Raw genomic sequence first — 15,702 nt, 5'->3', positions numbered from 1 at the left:
AAATTAGTTTTTTTCCAATTCTTTTTTTGTCGTCAATATGTTATACGGTATGTATTTTAAAAAAGAAAGCATTTTTTAATGAAACTCGAAATGGGTAATTGCTCAAATGAATTGGACATTTGAAATATCCGAGCACGAAAATATTTTATAGAGAGCGACTGTCGCTCTAAAATTATCGAGCCAATTTTACTTGATAATGTAATTCATTTATTGATAAAAAAATGCAAAAAAGCATCTTTTTTAACACACCGTGTGTACTCAATTGACGTAATGTGCATAAAATGTGCTGTGCCGACAAACTTTGGCCGTTTTTTTTTTTTTTATTTCGAGGAGAACACTGGCCTTCAGTCGAACGAAATCGTGTGCCGTTTTCGTACGTTGTCCCTTTAAGGATCGAAGAACCAACGACATGTGGACAATCGCGCCTCGTCGGCGTCGGCGTTCCATTTGCCCCGTCTATAATTGCACCAATTAACCAATTGCCGCGTAGTAGAAGCGGTCCCGTAAATTTGTTTACAGCGATCCCCCAGCCGGTCGATTCTTGCGAAAGCGCATCGCACGAGTAATCCCATCTTTTATTCGCGAATCGCTCATTGTTTCCTTCTCGATTGCGCCACGATTATTCGTCAGTTGTACGTCAACAAAACGAAATTGGATTCTTCGTCGTCATTGTCGTCGTGTTTGCGCGCGTCCCTCCGGGCAGTGTTTTATTAACCCTCAATTAGCACACATGTGCTAAATCGCACCACTTTTTTTTCGTTCAGCACTTTATATATTTCAATTTTTCATATAAAAATTATTTCTTTTTCCTAAAATAAAATGCACTACTCGATTGCCAGGGAAATTTTACATAAATTTTTATTAAAAATGACTGAGATACGACAGTTAAAAGTTGTCAAAATCTCAAATCGCACTAGTGTGGCATTTGAGGTGGCCCAACCGAGGTGTGCCAATTGAGGGTTAAAATACGCTTCTCGGGGTGATACGTAAGCGTCGTTATTATTGCACAATGTTAAAAAATTCGTTTAGCCCTGAATATTTTCTCGACGGTATTGTTCGTTTGTCGGTCTACCTCTTTTCCTCTTCTTTTTTTTCCACCCAGTGCGTCATTGTGCCTGCTGGGTAAGGTTCTTGCATTTTTATAAGCGCGTTCCTTTTGCATGTCGAGTAGCGCAGATCGTGAGATCATCATTGCGAAGATATTCGCTATTGGAGCGCGTAGCTTCCGTAAGTAGCAGGTCAAAAACTTGATCGCACATAGGTATGAAAAAAAATCGATTGCAAAGAAAAAACTTGAAGATTCTTCTGCTTCTACTCTTTCTTCTTTCTCTCTTCCGAAAGTGGATTATCTTGACGAGTTGGCGTAACAAAGTTCCTTCCCGAAGGAACAATCGACGAAGAAACGAGTTGAATGCGGGAAATATAACGATTGCGAATTTCCGATTATTTTCGCGGATAGACGCAAGTGATTCTCGCACGGTCGTTTGATTGTTTTATTTCCGTGGTTGTTTGAGAGTGACGAAGGGAAAGACTGGATCGTGTGTTTCTAAATGTCGTATCGTCTGCCCCAGATCTCCCGATGCGGCTCTAACGTCTCACTCACGGAAGGGGTGAGGCGAACTGGTACAAGGCTTCCTTTAAGCTCTATCGATTTACTCGAAAGAGAAATTATTACCGACACTCGCGATGGAGAGATCTTATGACGAATAGACAGTTTGACGTGTCCAGTCCACCGGTCCTCGTGCGTGTCTTCGCCCATAGGAAATATTGGAACAATATTAATTGGAACAACGGAGCGCACTTGAACGTCTTACGTCAAAGCTCGGACACTATTTTCTACGTTTTTCTCGGGATTCGCTGTATACATTTCTGTCGCTTTCATCATTTCGGTTCGCTGTGCATACACTTCGCGATTCTACCGATTTTTTTAAAAGAAATTTCTTGATTTATTAAAAATAGACACATTTCGATTCGTGTATCGATATCGATCTTTTGCCCGTCTGCAGTTTAATTTAATATTAAATTTATTAGCAAGAAAGAGAGAGAAAGAAAGAAGTTCTACAATCTTATCGGATCTGAGCGATATGAAAACAACAGTCACCTCGCGTTGTGTAACGTGAGAAAAATATTAATCGAATGGAAATTAACATAATTTTTTTACGTTGCATTCCAATTTTAACGCATATTTTATTAACGCGGAAAACGCGGAGACCTGCTTATCGTCCATTGCTATTTTTGTTGTTGATATACCGTTTTGTTGTTAAGCGACAAGCGTAAATTTTCATTGCTTTTAACAGTGAAAAAATTATATTTTCCAACGCTCCGCGCTATTTTTAAACAAAAAATAGATAAATTTTTTTCTTTGAGCACGATAATGTACACTGAATAATTTTTTGCGTTTTACAATCTATTATAAAAGTTATCATTTCTCGTGTAACGTGTTAATTAATTTATTTTATATGATATAAGAACTAAGAGATAATACACGTGTATAAATATCAAATTTGAAGATAAGGCATGATTTCACGTTTTATGATTTCACTTTCAAAGAGCGCATCGCTTTCGCAAAGTTGTACAAACTCAATGAATATTTATATCGTGTTTTTGAGCAAACTAAAATGCGCGGATTACACGAGATTCTGTTTGCGAGATTATCGCGGTACGATCGTTATCTAAAGTACCTCCGTTATGCAGCAATTTAACATATGTTAATCCTACTTGATTAATGATTAATGATTAATAATCCATAAATGATTCTTTAATCTTTACTTTTATCTGACATTCGAGTCGGCGGCGCAAACAGAAATTTGCGTTAATTGATTATAATCAAAGAAATATATGTGTAATACGTATTCTCACTTTGTTATGCAATGTAACTTTAGGAAACTTTGATAAAGAAAATTAGAAAAAATAAAATAAATAAAACTAACAAGTATATGATAAAGATATGAGGGAAAAGTGATATTTAGTTTAGCAGAGATACGTCCAATATTGTCGCTACTGATAATTGATGTTACACTTGCGCTGTTTAACGGTGCGACTGTATAGGCGGCAGAACTATAACGATAAGAGCTTTTCACGTGTAAGAAAACAAGCTAGCCGTATCGCGATAAAATTCGATAAAAATAGGTCGCCACGCGGATGATGCACGGAATTATCCTCGATAACATCGGCGATAACGTCGTTATGACGATTGTCGGAATATTATTATATCGCGCCATTAATGAAGAAAGAGAAACGAACGCGTTTCGTCGTGGAGGATCCTCGAGATGCCATGCATCAGTCAGCACTGAGATTTTGATAAGGCGCATCTAATTATTGCGAATTTTTCAAAAACGCCGCTTTAAACATTAACTCACATTGCATCGCGATTTTCTTCATTCAGTATAAACACGACAAACATGTGTCTTTCTGTATTTAATTATTAGCGCGTATCCTTGTATTTAATCGTTCGACAACGGCAATGGATTGAAGAAAGATCGACTCGAAAACGTGTGACGCTCGAGGAAGATCTCTGTTCTGCGCGGAACGTAATCCCTCATTGGCGAATTTTGATAAGGATTTGATGGACGTATAGCAGACGCGCTTGGAGAGAATGATCGCGTCGGGAATGATAATTGCGGCTAGTCGCAAGTGCGGCGTGATAAAGAGACGGCGTTTACCGGCGAGAGGCGAGGCGAGCCGATGACCGTCGCTCGAAGAAGAATCGTTATCGCGATAACGAGTTGCGAGAAGATAGTAGTCGCGAGATATACTTAGGTATCCTCGCTGCCCGCGATAATCTTGCCATTCGGCGTCGAAATCTCGATGGACGCGCGATATCCGCGGGATGAACGCTTGGGAGACGCGCCGTTTTCGACTCGACGACCGCGGTGAGAGGATGTCGGTGTCCCTCGGGAAAGTGCGCAAGTACTCCCTGGTGCCGTATCTGGACCGTTGCCCGGAGTATCACGGGACTTATAAGGTATTCCGCGAGAGATATATTCCCCTTGCCCGTGCCAGTCGTGCAAAGTTAATACGTCTAATCTCGCTCGCGTCAGCTCCGACGAGAGACGAGGGGCTCTTTAACGAGGAAGGAGAGAAAGAGAGGGAGAGAGATGGAGAGAGGAAGCTGGAGATGAGAACCTCCCGAAGGTCGCCATCCAGTCGCGCCCTTCTTCGATCTCGTCTCCTATTGTTGCTCCGCGGGATTTCACGTGAATGCGTATATAACGAACGGCCACGCGGGGCGCCCTATCAATATCCCCTTTTGTGCGCTAAGCAGCTTGTTCGCAATTATACCTCCGCGACCCGTCGTTACGCTAACAAAAGTATTTTTCCGAAAAATGTTGTTGCGCAGACACAAACGCGGGAATTATACTGAAAAATCTCTTTCCCGAGATTCCGCGTTTCAAGCATTTTCTTTTTTTCCGTGAAAAAAGATTCATGAATAAAAATATCGACGCCGCATGCAAATATAGAGAGAGATATATATATATATATATAACGCGGCGGATCTGTAAAAACGAGGATTACTAATCGCTTTAAGCAAAGTCTTAATTTTTTTTCTCGATAGAGGCTGAGACAATTACGGCATTGACGTATCGCAGCTGACGAAGTATGATTCACGATCTGTCGTACGGGGCGCGATATGCAGTTCGGACCAAGTAACGGAATAAAAATAGAATTTAGACTTGCAAATGTTAAAACGTATACTCTAGGAGCCGCGAGCGCGAAGCGAAATGATCGTATACGCGCTGTTCGTTGGACATTTTCCAGAGTGGGATCTCCCCTTGGACGAATTCCAAAGATATTATTATTATTATGTAATTACGCTTATCTTGATTATCTCTCTTTTTTTTTCTCAACGCTCGAACAAATCAATGTGAAATTTCGCCGCGCGGAACGTAATACCGGCGCGTTGCACCTCGCCGACGAGACTAAATATAAGAATGTGTATACGTAAATATATAATTGCGGCAATTGCGCTATCGCGTGCGATTAAACAGCGATATCTAATCGCCGCGTCTGCGTCGTCTTCGGCTTCGCGGCTTATAATAATTCTCACGAGCCGCTATAGAGTTATATACGAAGGAATCCCTAGTCGGTTTCGGGGATTTCGTGATGCGGACAATTCGATCGATCGTCTTTTATAAAGCACTTTCTTCCTTTCAGGAGCTTGGCTCGCAACCACTACCAACGATCGTGACCGAGGACACGGATAATTCCGGGCATGTTTCTCAAGGTCACAGGCCACGAGCAGGTGAGTTGGTAATTGACGATCGTGTATGCGGTCGTTAAATTTTCTTTTCTTCCGGGGCACGCGAAACTTATATTCGCGTTTTGCAAGCCAGATCCGCATCGTATAATTATTCGTTTATCTGCTAACGGGAAAAATAAATTCTTTCCGATACACAGCAAAGTGGTTTACGCAAGTGAGAGAGCGGTAATTGCTACGTCGAGCGAAATACCTGCCGCCAGATATATATTTATTTGCATGAAGTTGGCTAAGTGTTGAGTGATCGAATAAAATATTTATGAAATAATTCGACTTGCAGATACGTGGGGTTCACACTCGAGGACAATCAAAAAGTCGTCTTATGGGAGCGCACCTAGCTCTGGAAAATCGACGCCCCTTCCGCAGCCGGCCGAGCCGTCGACGAGCTCGTCGAGTTCCGGCAAGGGCGGTCGAAAGACTTCCGGCACCCGGTCCGGTTCCACCAGTCGCAGTAATAGTCGCAGTAATAGCGCGGAACGTCGTAAAAGCGGCGGTGGTACGGATGACACCGCCAGCCCCACGAGAAAGCCGGCGCTCTTCGACGCTTTCAGACCGAGGAGCAAGTCGGACGCTAGCAAGAGGAAGCCCAGTATTATAGCTAATATGAAAAGTGCCGTTCAGGTACAAATAACGGAACGATATACGCATTAATTGTAAAGATGAGACATGCATGATTATAATATAATGATTAAATTTTATAAAATTCTGTCTAAAATAGTTTCGAGAAATTTATATCCATTTTACGTCTGGTTTCAATTACGATATCAATAGAAGATTGAAGAAAAAGATCTGTACACACATTAGAGAGTTTCATATACATTTTTATTACGTGCACAATATATTGTAACATTATTAACTTCTTTATCATATGATTGTCCAGCATTCCTTGCACAGAGGATCGCACGGAAGCTCGTCGGTAGATGTACATACGGAGAAGGAGCATCATAGAGAAAGCCAGAAGGAACAAAAGGAGAATAAGGAGCAGGGAAGCGGACGGCCTAGGGCTGGATCGGAAAGCAGCAGAAATCCTGTGAGCAAAGTCATGGATCTCATTAGGCACAGGAGCCACAGTGCCTTGAGCGTGGAGGACAAGCGGAAAGCGGTAAGCGGTCCTCTACATTTACCGTCGACGCGCCAGCAGCAGTGGTCGCATTTATATACTCGTTTATCAATTCAACGGTATCGACGAAAAATATTTCGAATTACATTTAACGAAACGCAGTAAACTTTCCATCTGGATATACCGGACAGATTCGCGTATCAGTGTCGATTAGAAATGCCAGAGTTGTATTTCTACTGGTATTTAACGTAACATTGTTTATGTGCCTAATAGGTTGTTATTTAGCCTTCGAATTTATATTTAATTTTTTACATGTGTCGAACGCAGATATCAAGCTGTTGGAGTAAACCTTTAAGTCGTGTTGCGAAGACTATAATCTAGGTAGAATCTACGTATCGTTCGGGCATTGTCATCGGCGGTGCGTCTGGAATCCGCTTTAGTAAAGGTAGACGTCTTTTTTACCACGCGCATATATATTGAGAGTAGGCAAGTGCGTTTTCTACCTTCTCACTGTTCGATTCTCATCCCGGGAGGAAATTTATTACCTGTCAAGCTTGCGCGCTGAATAATAACATATCGTGTCGTCAAATGACGCAACGTGTAATTACAGTTGCAATTAGATATATAACTGAGAAGAATCGTGATTCACGAACGCGCGAGCGTTGCATTTGAATCGAGACACGCGTCATTTTTCATCATTGATAGTCACAAAGCTGTCAAAGATAACGTTAAAGAAAATCTTATTACACGTTTTATATGAATATATATTTATAACGGAGCGTTATTCCAGTTCAGATACTTTTACGGCCGAACTACGTTCTATGAATACAGTTAAAGGAATCTTACATAAGGAGGGGTACATGTGTTTTTGGAAAATTAAAGTAAAATACAAAACAGGATGGATCGACTTCCGTTTAATCTTGTTTACGCTCGAGCCGCGTTTACTACTTAAAGTCATTGAAGGTAATCAACGTGATTTATACGTCGTACACTTTGGAAATTTTAATCTTGTTTACCTTCGATAGTGCTTCAAATAGTGAGAACGGGTAAAGGACCAACTAGCTAAAAATTATGAATCTATTCTTATATCTGCCCTGTATAGCTTTTCCTTTTCGGTGGAGCGCGTAACATATTATTTTCTTCCTCTTTGCTCGTCATTTTTGCTTCAGGACACGTGCTGGCGTGATTCGGCCGTTAAGATCTACGGTAGAAATATCTCCCGGCGATAGAGGATACATTTATTTGCTCAAGACGATTAACGCGACGCATAAAAGCGCCCATACACGGAGCTCCTGTAACATCTGTTCCAAGTAATTATCGTAGCGAGAGAAAGACGTCTCCTGTTCACGCGTTATATACGAATGACTCGGCGTGATCGGCGATCGCGGGGTTCGCGGTGCTCGCGACGGTTCCTCGGGAACAGGTGTTGCCTCGGTGCTCGCGATAGAGCCCAAAGCCCAACGCGTGCAGTCGAGCACGGTCGCTGCTAGTGGGAGGTAGCGCTTTTCGTACGTGTGCGCGTGTCGCAGGCGGAGAAAGAGACGGGGAAAGAAAGCGAGTGAGACGTGACACGTTTCTCACCCAGTGACTTGCCGCTTGTTCGCGACGTCGAATATGTAAAAGGAAAAAAAGGAAAGAAAACGAAGCGCGCGAACCCCCCGTCACTTTCGCGATAGTGCGTGCGTATACGTACCTGTTCGTGGACCGCAGAAATTCGCAGGGGTGATCGATCGACGTCAATTAGTTATTAGAATAATCGTGCGAGAGAAAGAGAGAGAGAGTTGTTTGGCGAACGAATGAATTATTTTCTCGCGACTGAAGGAACCGAGGAGATCGTTGCCGATCTCTTTCGAGGAAAGCTCTTCCGATTGACAAATTGAAGCCGACCTCCCGACACGTATACTCAAATCGCGAACGCGATTCGCAGAAACGTTTCTCCCGCGTCGCGTTACAAGATATCGGATATCGCGCCTTCGGAATTGCTGAAGCAGATTCCGAAGGTGGTAGACGTGCGAAGAAGAGAACTCCCTCGAGAAAGACACGCGCGGAATCCGAAAAAGATTTACGACCCCCGCCTCTTCGGGTTTGTCGGCGCGACCTAGATGAGGCTGCGATCCTCTCGCCGTTTAAGTTACTCCTCTTCTCACAAGACGCTTCAGTGTCAACGTCGGGTTACCAACAATACCAAAATTTGCAATGGAAAAATCTCGGCCTGTTTACGGCACGCTTCTCAAATCGCGATAACAGAGAGCGTTCGCGCTCTACCGACTATCTCCGGACAAACACCACGTGTTGGAATTCCGTCGCGTTGACCGACGCGTGGAAAGGAAAAGGAATCTTTCTTGGAACCAAAAAAAAAAACTAAAATTCCATCTACGGCGTCGAGTGCGTTGTCGTTTGTCTTTCGCGCTATGTTAAACGCAGAATAACAAGGGATTAATTGATAGTGCGATTTATTTCCGTCGGTTCAACTTATCTTTTATCTTTCTCTAATTTTAAGAACTAGAAAAATATGAAAAGAGTAAGTTAAACCGCGATTAAAGTTAATCTACATTGATAGAAATGGACATTATATATAGAGAGACAGAGTTACTATTGAATTACATAAATTGTTGTTGAAAATTGTTTGAAATTATTAGACTAAAAAAAAATAACGATCGTAGAAGGAGAGATTGAAAAAAGGGAAGAAAGAACGACGTCGCTCGCGGGTGTTTACGAGGTGCTTCAATGTGCGTTGCACCTGCGGCATATGGGTCACATTGTTTTAATAAGTAATCGGTCTTTTTATCGCGCAGACAACGCGATACGACGCGTTATACGTCGCAGGCCGTGGGACTAATTACCTCGCGTTTCGAGGCGCGTTACGAGATCTCGAGGGCGCGGAAAGGGCGAAGAGCTTTCGTCGACGCGGTTCACGATCGCGCCTTTACTCGTTCCTCCGACGTGGCGGGTTTTACGTAAAAAAAAAAAAAAAAGCGCCTGCCTGTAACTAGGAAATTACCAACGAACCGCCGTGTTCCGTTATTGACGTCGACGGCGTAAGAGGACGACGACGACGACGCGTCTGTGACGATCGGTTATGCGGATCGGCGGCGGCGAGTCCAGCCGGTTCAGTGGTGGCGGATAAAAGCGGAGGATTGCCAGAAGATGTCTTCGTACTTCCGGTGGATAAAGAGCGGGAAGAAGGACGACGCGTTCGGCGCGTCGAAGCCGAGGAGCCGCTCCTTGGACGCCAAGAGCCTCGAGGCGTCCGGCATTCGGCTGATTTTGCAAAACGTACTTACATATAGATTCGATTCTTATATATCTAAATATCTCTTAAACGATGCCCTTTAACGCGACGGTCGCTCGCGTACTTATTGTATTCCCGATATTTTTGATTCCGGAGGCGGTTCCGCGCGAAAATTGCGCGCCGCTGTTCATCGAGATATCGCAAGCGGAAATGCGTAGATCGTCTAGAATCTAGATTGAAAGGGATCTAGATTGAGAGGAAACATATACGAATGTACGAAACGACCCGAGCGTTCGAGCGTCGTCGAGACTCGGGAAGAGAGCGTCATTTCGCGATAGGATGATCGATAGGAGAGGTTTAAAATAATTTATGAGCTAGAGTTCCGCGACATTTGCACGTGGATTTCTCCGGCGCAGCAATTTCAATAAGCGGGAATGTATTTGCGTAGCCAATGGACTCGGCATATGGAAATCGCGGGAATTCGTTTCGCGACCACGCGTGCACCGGCCAGGCGCGTACATACATACGCGACGGAATTGAAAATGATGAAAATTCTTCGTCCGCGTAAAATGTAACGAATATAAATACCTGTCTCTCGACTGACATTCGTTTCTCATATTTTTTGTTTCAGAGAGCGGCGGTGCAGCATCAGGCGCAAGCGGCGCAGGGTAAGTAACCGTAATTAAATTGTGTTAAGATCCGTTTAATCTTTATTGTTTGGAAAAAAAGACACGACGAGATAACGCGCGCGCCGGCAGATAAGCGCGATCTATTTTTATTCGGGACGGGAGGGCTCGTTAGGCGTCATTGAATTATTTCTTTATCAGCTGTAAGCGCATAGCGAGGATGCGCGTGGAACATTAATTTCTGCCTCGGACACTCGGCGTGTTTGCGAGGGAGCCGAGGCATTATCTTCTCTTTCGCACGCGAAGCGCTTATTCCGAACAGACGCTGTCATCTAGTCGCGAACGTGTCGCGCCGGTAGTTCGACGTGTGAATTATGTCGATATTTTGTGTTTCTATATAATTTTATATATAACAATTTGAATGTTTCGTCTATATTTCGATATCGTTCTATGATTCATTGTGCAAATCTTACATTTATTTAAATGCCCCGCGGACATGCTTACGCGCTTATATACATATTTCGTTACATATGGAGGGGTAAAAAGCAGAGTGGTGTAAGTCAAATTTTTTTAAATATTTTCTCGTGTGCGCATAGATGCGATTTATATATTGTACAGATCGCATCTATGCACACGAGAATATATTTAAAACAATTTGACTTACACCACTCTGCTTTTTACCATACCATATACAATAGGGCCGGTTGTTCCAACCTGTTGACAAGCTAACTAATAGTTACAAGTCCTATGTCCGTCTTTGTCTAATGTAAAGGATAAACAAAGACATATGTATATGATTTCATTTAACCATTAGGTAGTTTACCAACAGGTTGGAACAACCGGCCCATAAACGTGTGCTTTTCCTTGGCTAAAAGCAGTCGTACTATACATATATGATATAAAAATCTAAAAAATCCAAAACTGATTGTAAATCTTATGGTTCACATTTGACATCTCTCATATATTCGAATCTTACATCTATTTAAATATCTCGCGTGGATATACTTATACATTTACGACGTGTAGGAGACGGAGTTATGTGGCTCAAGGGGTATACGGTTGACTATCTTGAGGGGAACGATGAATAAAAAATCGCGAAATGATTCTTTCAGATTTTAAATGGTTCTTTAAAATTCTAAAAACCATTTCGCGATTTTTATTCACTGTTTCTCTCAAGATGAATACTAAAAAATAGCACATGGACAACATATCCCTGGAGCCACGTATAGCCCCGGTTTCTTCTATATTGTATTTTACAACAATGCGATTCTTCCTCGACTGAAAATAGTCTGCTATACATGTATGATATAAGAATCCTGAAAATCCACTTAGCGATACGATATAAAAATCTAAAAAAATCTAAAATTGACTATAAATCTTGCTTATTTAAATATCTCATACTGCAAAATCTTACATCTATAATTTAAATATCTCACGGATGCTTACACATTTACAACTTATGTATTCTACATTGTACAATTGCGCAACTCGTCTCTCTCGACTGAAAACTGCCGTACTCGTACGCTCATTTAAACATTTTATATTTGAAATCTCATGTCTATTTAAATATCTCGTGAATGCTTACACATTTACGCGACGAATATTCTATATTATATATATTATATATTTTATATATACACACAGAGTGTTGCGCGTAATTCTTTGACTGAAAGCAGTCATCCTAATAAAAATTGCGAAGATCCAATCAGCCGTCCATCGGTACAGAACCGCGCGTTGCTATGCATATAAGCGCGCTCGGTCGGTCGAAGGTTCGCCGTTTCTCGCGCCGATGGCGCGAGGATGCTCTCACCGACGCGGCGCGGCGCGGGCGCGGCGCGGGCGCGGCGCGGAGCCAGTCGGCACGTTTCACGTTTCTGTCAGTACTGTCGGTGTCGGTACAGCGGCACGGCGGGACTCGAAATCGGAGGACCGCCGGCTCTCGGCGTGCTCGCGTTGCACCTTGCACCGCGAGGACCGATACCACGTGACTCGAAGGCTCGACTCCGCGTATCTACCCCCTTCCCCACGCCGGCATCGCGTCGTCGGCGGCGACAACAATAAACAACGGCGGCGGCGGCGGCGGCGGCGGCGGCGGCGCGGCTACGGGCCAGTGGGCCAGTGCCAGTATACGGGCTACCGGCTACGATACTCCGCGCACGTAAACACGCCAGTCCGACCTGTCGCTCGCGCCGCGTACCGCGTACCCGCGTTGCGTGCGTCAGTGGGTGAGCGGGTTAGTGCGGCCACGTTCGCCGAAGGACGGGGCACTCGGGTGACTCAGGGCCACGCTTAACATTCGCGCGGCATACGCGACTTCGTCGAAGTGCGATACGACGTCCACCCTCTCATTTCCCCTATCGGGGGAGGGAAGGGAGAGCGTCCGAAGCGTCCGAAAGGGTTGGAGCGGGCGAGCCTCGCTGTCTCTCGGACCCTCACGTGTCCGTCGTTCTCGCCCCTTTTTCGGAAAATTGCGCACGCGTGAGAAAGGGAGAGCGAGATAAAAAGAGCCGAAGCGAAGACAAAGCGGACGGTATTCGCGCCCGTCTTCTCGTAAGTACCCCCTCGCCTTCGTTACATCGGGGCTCGCGGTTTATCGCCTTCTCCTCGGTTATCGTCACCTTAAACGGAGCCGGGCGTAAAGTCCATTCTCGGAATACCAGCGGCGACGTCGTGAGAACGCGAGAGAGAGAGAGAGAGAGAGAGCGAGATACCTACGCCCGCCGGCGCCGGTTCTCTCCATCTCTCGACGCGCGTTTCTCTCTCCCCCTCTGTCTTCCCTCTATTCTTTTCGTCGCGGTATTACGTAAGCGGATCGCCGAACGCCGAATTTTTATCGCTCGGGGAACGGCGCGGCGTGAGTCACGAAAAAGAGGCCTCTCCCCGCAACTACGTTGCTCCCGAGAGCGTTCCCGCTCGTTCTTCCCCCCCCCCCTCGTCGCGATTCGTCCCCGCGACGCTCGGGAACGGGATTCAAACGGTCGAAGGGAGAGGGACGAGGGTCGCCGGAGAGCTCTCCCGGCCCTCCGCTTTCGGCCGTCGGCGAAATAGGTCGCGGGAGGGAACGAGGGGAAAAAGGAAGGTCGTCCCTTTTTGCGTGTTAGAGAGGCGTGATATGTGAGCGCGCGCGCTCGCACACTCGCACTCACGTGGGAGCGCGAGGAACGATACGGGGAACGAGTGCGCCGCGTGTGACTCTGATTCTGTCGGTGCCGAGGTCGGTATATGCACAGGCCGGAGGCCGGAGGGTCTCTCTTCGTCGGCGCGTCGCGTCGGCCTTGAGGAGAAACCGGTCTCTCCGGCGGGAGAGATTCGCGCATCGATCGTGTTCCACGTTTGGAACCGGAAACGCCGCGCGGAGGAGTCCCGACCGGCGGAATGTTTGACGAGAAATGAGCGGCGTGCGAGCCTGCCGAGAAACAAATCGACACGAGCTAAATAAAGCCCGTTTTAATATTACAGAGCGTACCTCGAGAACATAGAGATAGAACGAAAGATTGATACTTGCGTTGTGTGGGAAAAAAAAAAAGAAGAAGAAGGGTTACGTCGCGAAATCGCGAGCCATCCGAAGTTTCGCGCGCGTTTCTCTCCTCCCTTCTCTTTCCCCCGTTTTCTCTTTTCTCGCGACGCGTATTTCCATCGTATATACTTAATCGTCGGGCGCTCGATAAGACTTCGATAACGCTCGCGGCGACGACGAACGAACGGGCGAGCGGCAGCCGAGACGGGTTGGCTTTAAACGCTCGGCGGCGGAGTAAACACCGCGGCGTGGTCGTATCGTAAATTTTTTGACCGGGGGGAGATCAATCCGTTCCCTCTCGCCTTGACGTCGCGTCCAGGTCGAATGTTTGGGGGGGGGGGAGAGATTCTGAATGAAACGGCGCGACGAAGGCCGATTACTCGTCTTTACATCGGATATCGACTAAAAAAAAAAGAAGTATAGTTAAGCCCCCGTGTCACGCTACGTATCGCGGACGCGGATCGGATGTCAGCCAATCACCAGATGAGCCGCTCGTCTGTAATTGGCTGGATTACGATCCGCGTCCGCGATACGTAGCGTGACACGGGCTTTACGCGATGTTTTTTCGCGACGCGATCCGCACGCCACGTGGAATCGCGGATCGTGATTCAACCGTTTAAGGAGGCTCTTACCTCGATCATAAAACGACAGATCTTTATGAAATTAAATTATATGTTGTAGAGCGAACCTAGCATAGGTTGACGATAAAAATTTTAAAAATATCAGTATTGAAATTCGCATTTTTAACACGGGGCGTGTGGTAAACACTAAACTATTTTACCGGAAGTGATGTATTTTCTTGGCAAGTTTGCGAGCCAGGTAAACAAAAAACTAAGGAATTGTAGTTAAAATAATAATCTTTCCAATGATAAGAAGAAAACTTGGCGTTGACGATGAGTTATAAAAGATATTGTAGTTTTAATATGACGTACGACAGGTTAGGCGAATGATCTTCCGAGCGTCAAAATCGCGCCAAGTTTCAAATGTTGTATTAATCCTCTGCACGCAAACATTCCGGAGAATTGTTTTGTACCTATGTAAACAATAAGTTTCAATCATTTGCCAATCAAACCTTGAAAATCCAAAAGTAAACAATGTTAATTCTTCTTTCTAACCTCACTTGCACGTGTCTTTTCTCTGCGCTGTATGGCAGCGGCATAATTATTCTCTCGCGCATCGACAACCTTTATTTTCGACAATTTTCCTTTCATTTTCCCTCTCAGCGTTCTCGCGTTATATCTTTCTTTTGGCTCCATCTTTTCATCGCGTCAATCGCTACAACGCTACACGGCTACACCTCGCTTAGCTGCGGACTGCTGCAGACGACGTTGTAACACGCGCGTGTTATTATTCTGCTCTTTGGCACTGACGTAGTCAACTGACTTATTGTATAAATTTTAATATTTACACTAATAGAACGTACAACTTACTCTTACGCTATGTAAAAATCATTATTTTTTTATTTAATTTTCCGATAATTTTATTAACTAATTATTAATGATAATTTTTCGGTTGCAACATTGATTAGAGCAGCCGGGTAAGAGCCTCCTTAACGTGCCGTAATGGATGATAGCGCGGCAGCGGATTATCATACGATTACCGGGGAAAACGTCGGGAAGCGAACGTGCTAATAATTAAATCTTCATTTATCCCCCGTATATCCGCGTGTATTTTTTAATCGATCGTGTCGGATACGAGAGCCGCACAGTTTGAAAACCAGCGCTGCCGTTCCATTTGGAATAATCTCGCGCGAAGCAGAAAAAATATTATCTCGCAAAGAGAATTTTTTGTTTCCAATCTCTGGGAGACGCGTCGCGTTGGCGAGCAGAGCGCGTGGAAAACGTGCCTATATTCTCTCGCGTTCTCTCGCGCAAAGAAAAAAAGCATTTACCCATACGTGCTATTCCTGTTGAACTTGGAACAATTACGTCACCGGTGAAACATGAATAATTTATATTTAACGCGTTAATAAATCGACCGGTGAAAAAGGAATTCGGAGCCGCGACAGCT

The 15,702-nt window shown here is 44.7% G+C and overlaps 1 protein-coding gene across 1 annotated transcript in view; it reads left to right on the top strand.

Moving 5' to 3' along the window:
* The window catches only part of Snf4agamma (SNF4/AMP-activated protein kinase gamma subunit), a 48,759-nt gene that overhangs the window by 10,684 nt on the left and 22,373 nt on the right, over window positions 1-15,702 (top strand). Inside the window, exons 4-7 of the mRNA XM_077423902.1 lie at window positions 5,155-5,242; window positions 5,538-5,878; window positions 6,138-6,359; window positions 10,181-10,217. Of these exons, the coding sequence (XP_077280028.1) occupies window positions 5,155-5,242; window positions 5,538-5,878; window positions 6,138-6,359; window positions 10,181-10,217 (688 nt within the window). The remainder of the gene's footprint in view (window positions 1-5,154; window positions 5,243-5,537; window positions 5,879-6,137; window positions 6,360-10,180; window positions 10,218-15,702) is intronic.

This window comes from Temnothorax americanus, unplaced genomic scaffold (genome assembly GCF_048541705.1).
Source record: "Temnothorax americanus isolate GAGA-0224 unplaced genomic scaffold, ASM4854170v1 Scaffold11, whole genome shotgun sequence".
NCBI lineage: Eukaryota > Metazoa > Arthropoda > Insecta > Hymenoptera > Formicidae > Temnothorax > Temnothorax americanus.
Note: the sequence above shows the minus strand (reverse complement) of the source record. Positions and strands in the feature narration are given on the sequence as shown.